At 35.9% G+C, this 10,875-nt stretch overlaps 1 protein-coding gene across 1 annotated transcript; it reads right to left on the bottom strand.

The window, feature by feature from the left end:
- Positions 1–330: 330 nt before the first annotated feature.
- Positions 331–9,016, bottom strand: npy4r (neuropeptide Y receptor Y4). The gene is made up of 2 exons (XM_015346561.2): positions 8,871–9,016; positions 331–4,277 (listed from the first exon to the last, which is right to left on the bottom strand). Exon 2 carries the CDS (start codon positions 4,188–4,190, stop codon positions 3,036–3,038), a length of 1,155 nt encoding a protein of 384 aa, XP_015202047.1. The 5' UTR covers positions 4,191–4,277; positions 8,871–9,016; the 3' UTR covers positions 331–3,035.
- Between the last annotated feature and the right edge of the window lie 1,859 nt (positions 9,017–10,875).

Genomic DNA, 10,875 nt, shown 5'->3' with positions numbered 1-10,875 from the left:
TAGATACAGAGTGCCAAAGGTAACTCTGAAAACAGAAGTTTAGCATTGTTTGAGCTCGCTTACTTTAAATAAAATATTAAATGATATTGATTAGTCAATTCTTTTTCGCCCCTTTAAAGGGGTTTTCATATAAGTGGTTTACTAGAATAGTAAGTGGTAGGTTATTATTGGATCATCATCCATAGATAAAATAATAATTGTAAAGTATGGGAAAAAATATATATTTTTTTTTATATTTTTTTGCGCTGGTGCACTGAAGAATGAACAAGCAAGAAATTGTTTAAAAATTTTATTGTAACATTTTACTAAATAAATATTCACAGAAAAAATACAGCATTGTTTATTTGCAGGTACAATGATAGCCATTATATCTTAAGCAGAATAGTCATTTATAATCCTAATTATATTTCAGACTTTGCTAACAAATCAAATTCAGTAATTATAGGAAAGAGTTTGATACCCCATTTAGGAATTTCTAGATGTTCTCTTTTAAAAGAACACAGAATTCATAAAAATCACAGTAATGGGTGCTGCAAAATTGGATCGGTATTTCTGCATAAAATTCAAATACAATAATATGACACTTTTATTAAAAAATAATTCCAAAATTTGATTTTCAAAGTAGGAAAACTACTTTGAAATTGGTTTTGTTCGTAAACCAGATTCATTTTTTTTCATACATTTGCAGTTTATTAAATAGATTTGCAGTTTATTAAAAAACACGAGCTTTTGACAAACGTCTTATAGTACCATACATATCCACAGTTTCCAAATGTTAAAAATATTAATTAAATCTCTTTGCACCAAAGAACTTAAACATTGGTCCATGACTGTTCTAGGCAAGCCCCAGAAAAGACAGGTCTTCTACATACAGAACATTGGCATTGAAATGAATCCTAGAGTGCTTCAGCTGATAAAACAAGTCAAAAGCAGCACCACTAAAGACATCTGGTTATTTACTGTACATTGCATGAGGTACATTCTCATATTTAAAAGGCAATATATATTATTTTTTTAATCATGCTTCCTTGAACTGTGTAAAAAAATTAAACACATTTAAAAACATGTATTCCATATTAAAGCACTGGACATAAAAAAATAAGCATTTCCATTCCACAATTTTAAAACTGATTATGTATTAAGTCCTTGCATTTCTTATGTTATGATGCAAAAGGTGTCTAACGTGGTACTTAGTTTGTAATGTTTGTTGCAGTTATGGACACCAAGATTGGATCAAATCCAGAATACAAGACATTTAATTTAGTCATGCATCCTAGAAAGCCCTGCTTTTTGTGCAGACCTAGAATTGGTGTGAGTCATACTGTGAAATTGTTCTGCTTGTGTAAATACTAGTACATGCAAGAACTAGTTTTGTTTTGGGTTTCTGTATTATCTTAACACGCTATTGTTGTTTTTGGCAAAGTAATAGCCTTGCTCCTACCAAAGGTTATTTATAAAAAGCAAAACTTCTGATGTGTTTCCCAAGTGATAGATCTTTTTCTAACTTATGGAATAAAAGGAACATTCAATATTCAGAATACCATTTTTGTCTATCCCAGATGGATAATATACTCATATAATGATATAATGCTATGTATTTCATTCCGTTTCTGTTACTGTGAATGAGTAAATTAAAATAAACGCAGTCAGCTGCCATGTTGTATTTGTAATAGGACTGAATTCAATATTCTACACAATACAGTTTTGTGTTCTTGCTGAACAATAAAGCATAAAATAAGACAAAAAATAGTGCAAATAATTACTCCACTTAAATGATAAAGGTAATTGACACTTAATATTCCTGAAAAAATAAAGACTTTGAAATGATTCCTAAGATGCAGTTGTGAGCATTGTGCAGAAAAGAGGTGTTTCAGGGATATTCACTGAACTTGAAGGAGTATGTGGGTCTGGTGCTGCATTCATTATTTTTTTAACATTTTTCTTAATATACCCACATCCTTGTACCCACTTGCTTTAGTGACATCTTTGTGGGACTTTGTGAGAATTTTCCACCTGTTACCATCGCTAATACTATCTGGACTTGTGCAAAAATCCAAGGAAGGCCACCTACGCAACTGCCTCCCTCAATCACTAGGATTGATCACGTCCTCCTTATTTCTTCTTCATGTTTTGCTTTCTGTGGAGTGTGATGTTATTTCTAGAAGTAAACCCCCTACATCCCTTTGTCATCAGAGCCTATTAGTGTCTGCAGGGGTGTGTCTGGTGGAGCGCTGCAGCTCTCAGTGACAGCACTGCAGGCTCACAAGCACCAGCAGGGCTCACTAACAGTGACACATGTAACACATGGCAGGTCCAGAATACTCTGGCCCATCGAAACCATGTGATAACTGGCAAAGCTCAGACTCAAACCAGGTTGGGCCTGGATTCTAGGCCCAACCTTTAAAATGAACCATTTGTGGAGCTCTATTGCATTAATTTCCCTTGCATATGGCAATTTAGCTGTTCTCAGGAAGAAATATCAATATTTCGATCAATAATGGCTCTATGACTTAGAGCACTAAAAATGATAACTTATGGTAAATACCCCCTCACGACGTCTGAGAATCGGCAGAAGTAAGGCAGTGTAGTGGTGCAAACCACTCATTTAAATCACAAAAGGAATGGGCATACAATCCATAATCAGTCAGGAATTTAATAAGAGCTTTCAGCAGGATGTTAATTGTATTACTGACTGGCACTTTACTCAATGACACTAAAATACTAAACTGTCGTAAGCTGCTAACTTTTCACATTACATATTCTGTATACAATACCTATTTTCTTCAAAACAAATTTGAGCCAATTCTTTTCTGAGTAAGCTGAGTAAAATCCACTGTGGGATTAATGGTTTCGAGGTTGTTTTTATCCTGTTAAAAATGCTTTTTTGTAGACAATAATATTGTACATTTCTCAGCCTTAACCCAGCACTTACTAGCAGAGTGCGTCAGTTCCCTGGTAAACTGATGCTTTATATATTATAACTCATATTATATCTGGGGCTTCACGCTTGGTCTGACTGAAGGCAACCCAGTGTTCTACACAGAGTTACTCCTACAGCTCAGCCTCAGTGATGTCTTGGACACCTCTGTGTGCATGGTGGACAGGGGAAAGTGCTCATAGTCCTCTTCCACAGGGCTACACTTGCAGTGCAGCACTACTGATTTCACCTCCTTTTTGAAGTTGTTGTTCAGGAAGCCATAGATGATGGGGTTCACACAAGTAGAAACCATGGCCATCAGGTGGCAGAGGGAGAAGATGAGGTCGTGGTGGCAGTACATGACCGCCTCATAGTTCCAATCTGCCACCATGTTGAATGTGTTGAGAGGCAGCCAGCACACTGCAAAGACAGTGACCAGAGACACCAGCATGACATTTATCCTCTTGCTGTGGGTCATACGTCGGTTGTCTTCACAGGTTCTGTCCAGCATGTCCTTGCGCTTACGTAGACGGGCATAGATCCTCACGTAGCACACCAGGATGAAGAGCAGAGGGGCACAGTACTGAAAGACCAGTAGCCACATAGTGTAGATCAGCTTTTGCTGATGGGAGGGCCAGTTTTCCTTGCAAACTGCCTTGTCTTCCAAAGAGGCAGTGAGAAGCGACAGCATCTTGAAGGGCTCATCGGTCAAAATGTGGAAGGCCAAGAATGGCAATGAAATGAAGCAAGCGAGCATCCATATGATGACGACAGCAAGGTACGCTTGAGGCACTGTGGGCTTCCAGCCAGCCGGGTTTATGATGAGCTGGTGCCGCTCCAAAGCGATTAGAACAAGGGACAGGATGGAGACAGTCACAGACATGCACTGCACAAACGGCATCATCTTACAGAGGACCTCGCCGAAAATCCAGTAGTCCATTAGGGTGTAGACCACTGTGAAGGGCAAACAGAATGCACACACCATGATGTCTGAGAATGAGAGGTTGGCAATGAAGATACTGGTGACATTGGCCTTCTCTTTCTGCTTGGCTATAACACAAATCAAGCACACATTTCCCACCAGCCCCACAGCCATGACACTGCAATAGGAGGCCACCAGGAAGACAGTGACCCCGGGTGAGACGTTACAAGGCTCTTCCAAAAATGGAGGCAATGCATTAGTTGAATTGTTGAAAAAGAATGACTTATTCGTGGAGAAACCTGGAGGGACCTCATCCAGGCCAGGGAATCTGGTCCTGTTCATGGCACCCATCAGGAAAATTTCAGAAGACACAAAACTGCTTCCTCATTTCAAAGACCAGTGCAGAAAGGGAATGTCAGGGTGCAGGAAAGAAAGCATCTGTAGGCGGAGAAAGAAATAATGGATTAAAACGTAACTAAAATATTTTAAGGTTGTAAACACAGTTTTAAGGTTAAATTTGTGCTTTTAACATTTTTAGCATTGTTTTGTTCTGAGAGGTTTTGTGCTCACTCAGTTTTGTTCTTTCTTGACCAATTCCATAATATTTTCAATAATTTAATGTGCCTTAATATTGTTGTGCTTAATTGTCAGGTACAGCCAAATATCACTCACAAAAGGCAGAGAACAATATTGATTTAGTATAATGTCAGATATACAACCTTTAAATCATATTTATTTGATGATAGGTTGTCTTTATCACAGACATTACGATATCTTTTACAATTGACAAAAAAGAATAGGTTGCCACAGAAAGTGTAGCTATCATGCCTTTTATTTTTGTGTTTTATTTTTTTAACTTACTGTACTGTAAGTTACTTTAAGTAACTATTTTTTAACTTTAAGTTACTACAATATGAACGTTTTTGGAAGATTTGCAGAGGAGTTCTGGAAGAAATTGTTTAATCCCTCCATTGTAATGACTTTCACATGTTAAAGATGTTAAATGTCAAAAGTCATGTTTCCCTAGAAATAAAAGCCGGAATGTCAGCAATGTTTAAGGTTAAGAAGTGAGCCAAGAACTGAGGAAGGAAGGGAAAACAGGCTTCTAAATTTCATCATGTTATTGGGGGCTGTTGAATCTGAATTATGTAACTGTGTATTTTAGATACAATTGAAAAAAATACAGACTGTCGATAATGTTGTAGTGCAAATAGTTCAAAAATGAATATGAGGCCAAAGGTAGTCATCCATTATAAACCTTCCAATAAATGAATCATTGGATTACAACGTAATTATTTAATTAACCCAGATGCATAAAATGAGTTGTAAAATTAAAAATTAGCTGGGGCAAAGACATAAAATGCAATGGAAGTGCCAAGGTTTACCGCCTCTGTCACAGGCAATTAGAGGGACACTGCAAATAACCAGCTGGAATTTCAAAAGATAAATGAAAGGACTTGCAGCTCTCTCTGTGAAGGAACTGTGCCTAGAGAGAGTTTTGGGTGAATAATTAATAACTTTAAAAGGCACTTTTTTCCATCCATGGATCCATCCATGATGGATTGTATGTATTTTTTCCCCAGTCATTTTTTTCCTTGGTAGTTCCGACGGGTACAGTTGCTGCGTCAGCATGCGTAGGCTGCAAAGGAACAAGTAAAGGTTTATTCCCTGCTGGAAAAAAGAAGAAAGAGAACTTCAGGGCCTGAACACCTGAAGAAGGCTCCACAGCTGAAACGTTGTGTTTTCTTTCTTCTTTTTTTTCAGCATGGAATAAACCTATTACTTGTATTTTTTTTCTTGGTACTTCTTGCAAAATACACATTATAGATTGATTATGAGTCTTTTACAAAATACTACATAGCCTTATTACCTCCCAGGCAGCATAGTTCATGAAAAGAAGATTAAAGTTTGTAAATGGGGTTGCATTATGACTTCAGCTCATTTTTCTGACTTCATTGTACTTAGTGAATTTATTGACCTTAAAGCATCAACATTATCGTCAAGCACATAACGTACAATCCCGGCCCTTAAAACCTTTTGTATTCCCTGTACAATGTTTCTTTATGTTTAATGGTACTGATGATACTTATGTTTACTAATGATACTTATTTGTATGTTTAAATTTCTTTTAGCTTCTACTGTGAGTCCATTAAATTATATTTTTAGCTTGCTAGACGTACTCTGCCTAGATATCAACTGTTTTATCACTTGAGCCTAAAATATATTGAAAACAACTGATAAACCATTAATTAAAGCCCTTCAGTTTGAAGCATGTTATTTTTTAAATGGGCAGTAAATTACAGTCTCAAGCCAAAAATCTCAGAATACTACTGCAAAGCCATACTATGAACATTCATACCCTGGAGGCTTCTAGGGTAGGCAGTAATCATATTTACAGAATAACAAATAAGGATTTTTTTTCACATTTTTATGAACACACCAGGCATTGGAGCACAGTGGATTATTCTACCGCCAGCCAGCAGCTGTAGTTCAGTATTTCCAAATATAAATATGAATATAACATGACTTCACACCTGACTATTTTATTTATTAGCTTTCAGCTTAACACATCAGCTTGCAGATGCAACTATTGTTCATGTTATTGAAATAAAAAATATACTGTCATAAACTGTCCAAAGGCTAGTGCAAAATAAGTTTGTCATTTGCAGTCTATTATCCTGATTTCTAAGCACTGCATAAATAAATCTGTTATAGCCTGTGTTTGGATTTTTAAACATAGTATTAAGAACAATCACAGTTTGAAATCATACTGTGTTCTCAAGCTGTGTGACTTAATGCTGTTTGGACAGTATTTGTTTTGAAATGTGTGTGCATTCTTCTTTGTATTCACAGGTATTTACCCAAATATTTTAAACTTTTCTACTTTACAGCTAAATCTGAGTGCAATGCATCTTGTGAAAAGCCATAATAATATTAACTTTAATTAATAGTAATAATTTTGTATTGTGCAATTTATTGTCCATATACTGTAAATAAGATACGAGCTGCTCAACACATTTGTAATGCAGAAGACAGGAGCTACACTACATGAATTTATTCACTACAGGAATTTGTCATTTATAATATGACATGAAATGCGGGTGATTTCTTGTCATTATTATACATAAGTCACTTGGATATAAAATCAATAAGTCTAAGACCGAACTGCCAGATTGAATTATTTTCTTAAATATAATTTCTAAAACGTCATGATAACAACAGGCACTGGGAATACATACAGTACAGTAAATTCATCCCGCAAACCTGTCAGGGGATGCAATACATATTTCACATACACATGGTTAAATAAACCTTCTTTGTATGTTAAATTGCAGTAAAATGTAATGAATGGTTTATATAGGGTATAGTAAAACAAATGGGAAAAAATCACAAAACAAAGTAGAAGGATGGTATAAACTTAGTAAATCCTGTAAAAATGTTGTGATAAAGTTTCCATTTAGCTTTTTAATATAGCTTATGAACTATGTTGTCTAGTTCTCCTGTTCGCAAGGTGACTTGTTGATTCTGGAAAGTGATGTTGCATATCTCTGCTCAGATACATAGATGCAAATGTTACAGAATAACAGTAAATGCAGTAAATGTAGTTTATTATTTGGTTTTCCTGCAGTTTATTTATGAACAAGATTTAAAAACATCAAAACAATTTAGTTATGCTGGGTGTATTGTTTCTGGGGCATACGGTAGTAACACCTAGCTTTTGTTTTGTTTTTTTGTAAACTCTTAATGATATCAGATTGAAAGATTTTAATAGCGCAGCTATGGAGAACTCATTTATCATTTAATGAAGGCAGATGTGGAGGTGAGATTCAGTTCAATTGAAAATTCCAGTAACCCTCTTTTTTGAGTAGAAAATACTCCCCCTTAACCATAATTGAACTTTGACAAATGGATATGACATTTCCATTATCTGAATATAGCATTTTTCCATTCACCCTTGATTTGTTACGGCCTTTTTCCAAAATACATTTGATCACATTGAAATTGTATCACTGAAAGATCACCAACACAAGGATTCAGACAGAAGTTTTATTTCAATTAAACCATCTTATTTATGCAACTAACATCTTGTTCTTGTAATCTATGCATCCTCAGTGAGGCAAAGCTTTACACCAGAAAATAGCATATTTCTCTAAAAAGAGCACAGGAAGAGGAATAGTATCCAAATTAGTGTCAAACCAACAGATATTTTTTCCTGGTGCCTGACTCTTTTTCTCACACATGACTCCAAAGAATCTTGAAAGAGGGCAAGGAAAAAACAAACACATTCAGCATTAATCCAAGTTACTGTCTCAAAGCTTAAATAATTCTGTGCCTGTAACCATAATGGAATATAAGTTTGTGTCATCAAAGACCCACTTTGACAGCTGTCATTCAAATTATGATCACACTCATGTATTTATTTCCCGATAAGGACAGAACATGTTACATTCATTTTTGGGTCCTAGATACACAAACAAGAGACTAAACCAAAACAAATATAGAAGATGAAAAGGTGTTCTTTGTTTGAATTGTCCTGTGCTGATCATTCAGATTTTCAATGATAAATTGATATTCTGTAAATGACTACTCAGTGCTCTGTACTTGTTTTTGGTAAATGCAAATTTAGATGGAAAAATAACCTTTTCTTTTAGACAGGAAAAAGGCAGCAAAATATTTTACTTTTGTTTTTAATGAATATATAATTCTTACTACCATTTTAATAAGTCAAAAAATAAAGTATTTCCCATTGTTATTTCTTTTTGTGAGCTGTATACTGTATATCTTACACATCCTATTTTGGTGTATTTTGCAGGTTCAGAAATAACTCCCCCTCCTCATTTTATTGCCCCTATTGATGCACTAAGCTGTAAGAGACAGGACTTGAGTGTGCCCTGCCAACATAGACAGTAGTAAATACAGTAAGTAGACAGACAGCCACATACACAAAAATACTCAGTATATGACATATTTGATTTTCAAGACATTCCTTTCTGACATAAAGCTTAAGTTCAGCAGAGAAATAAAACTTACCTGGAAATGGTTGAAAGATCATGTTATCACAAAGCTTGAATATTCATTAATGTGTTTCAGTATTGCCAAAATAATGCTGAGGCAGGGGAATCAGATGTAGTGCAGTTCCTTGAAGACTGCTCTGTTAATACAACCAGTCTCTTTTTGTGCGCATTGCATATTGGAACACTCCTGGATAGTGAAGTGTTCAGGCAGCAGCATGGAGCAGTATTCTGAGAAGATTTAGACTTTCACTAGAGCTCCACTGCCTTCTAGTGGTGTCACAAGTATTAAAAAATACTGTACACAGCTACTGTATAATACTGTATGTCGTGGGAGCAAAGTAACACTTTTTTCTAATTGAAGGAAAAGGTTAATTTTGAAATGATCTTTTTTGAAAGCAATCTTAGGAGGGAGAATTAGAGACTAAGGTTTATTGATTTTTTTCTTTCTCCATTTCATTGTATTTGTATCTGCCAGACAAAGGCAACCCCAGGTGATAACCATTTATCCCGGATAAATTACTGTACATTGCTTTCCTGTTAATATCACACAATGGTAGTAATAATGGCTTGTATGCAAATTAGCACTGCCACCTCAAAGCTCTTGGTCCCTGGGCCCTGGGCTTGATGGAAGCCTCCTGTGTTTCCCTGGGTGCTCTGGTTTTATTAAACCACAACGTTTCTATGTTTATATGTTGAAAACGCACTCATTTTTTATCACCCATGTCTTCTTTAGTAGTAATCATGCATGACCTGCAAACCGCAACCCAGAAGATCTATACAGTAGTTATATATATACATAACACGTGCTAGCTCGGTTATTTGGTGTCTCTAAATCTGCTTGTCGTTTTTGCGTGAACATGCCATGGACTGGAAATGCAGTTTTCTCTGAATGGAGAATTGTGTAACTCAATGTTTCTGGGGTGTAACGTTTCAACCTTTATCTGCAGACAAAGCACCAAAACTGCATTGTCTGAGATGCGGCTCTAGTGGTTCCTCTTTCCCATAAGCAACACAGGCATTTTCCTTCCATACTGTTACAAAAGAAGACAAAGGTTGCTTAGCCCTGGTCTTAGACATCTGTTTGCTGCCTTGTTCTTCTCTTCCCAATAATCTTGCACAGTGATGAATGTTTGTTCACATTTACATACAAACCCATGTCCAATCCTGATTAAAGACGTATGAACTAGTCTGAGCGTGCCGATGCGATGTGAACCTTCATTTAATTAATTATCGCATTGTGGTATTGGAGAAATTAAATAACAAAGCTGCGTAAATGATAAGGAAAACATTAATCATGCAAATTGCATTTTAGCCTTGACTACTCAGGAAACCAATTCAAAGAATTATTCTAAACATTCTAAACATTTGTGTTTCTTCTTTTGAATGAATTTGATTGTGCAAGCTTGTTGGTTTATTACCATCTCAAAGTCTGGAGAGGATTCTATTGCTATAATAATCCTAAAAGAGACAGCACACACTATATTTTTTGAAACCGTAAAGAATTACCTTTTAAACGGTTTATTGCATAAGAAGAAACAGGCTTATTAAAAATTGGTTAGTATGTAAAGTATCTAGACTTCTAGCATGTTAATAACAGGGACATGTTGGATGAAATTTGATTTCTTTCTAAATTTAATTGAAACACATTAAAAAACTCAATCTCATTTTACAGGTCATTTGTTTAGATGAGAGGTTATCTGTCCCTTGATATTTTCCATAAAATTAATAGTTAGATCAGTTACATACTACACACAAGCAGGACTAGGGAAGAACATGTTATGACAATGAATAAGACACAAAAGCTTGTTAGTGCTTTGCCTTTAGAACAAAAGCTTGTTTCTAGTCTTAAGGTATCATCTGCTGCTGATGAAAGCTGATGTGTGGTGAGCGTCCTGGTGCATTATAGCTGCTGTCGCATCATCCAGGTGGATGCTGCACATTGGTGGTGGTGGAGGGGAGTCCACATTACCTGTAAAGCGCTTTGAGTGAGTGTCCAGAAAAGCGCTATATAAGTGTAAGAA

This window comes from Lepisosteus oculatus, chromosome 4 (assembly GCF_040954835.1).
Source record: "Lepisosteus oculatus isolate fLepOcu1 chromosome 4, fLepOcu1.hap2, whole genome shotgun sequence".
Lineage (NCBI taxonomy): Eukaryota > Metazoa > Chordata > Actinopteri > Semionotiformes > Lepisosteidae > Lepisosteus > Lepisosteus oculatus.
This window is presented reverse-complemented; position numbering and strand designations above follow the sequence as displayed.

Excerpts from the sequence above, each read along its gene's own strand:
- npy4r (XM_015346561.2), bottom strand. The coding sequence starts at position 4,190 with ATGGGTGCCATGAACAGGACCAGATTCCCTGGCCTGGATGAGGTCCCT.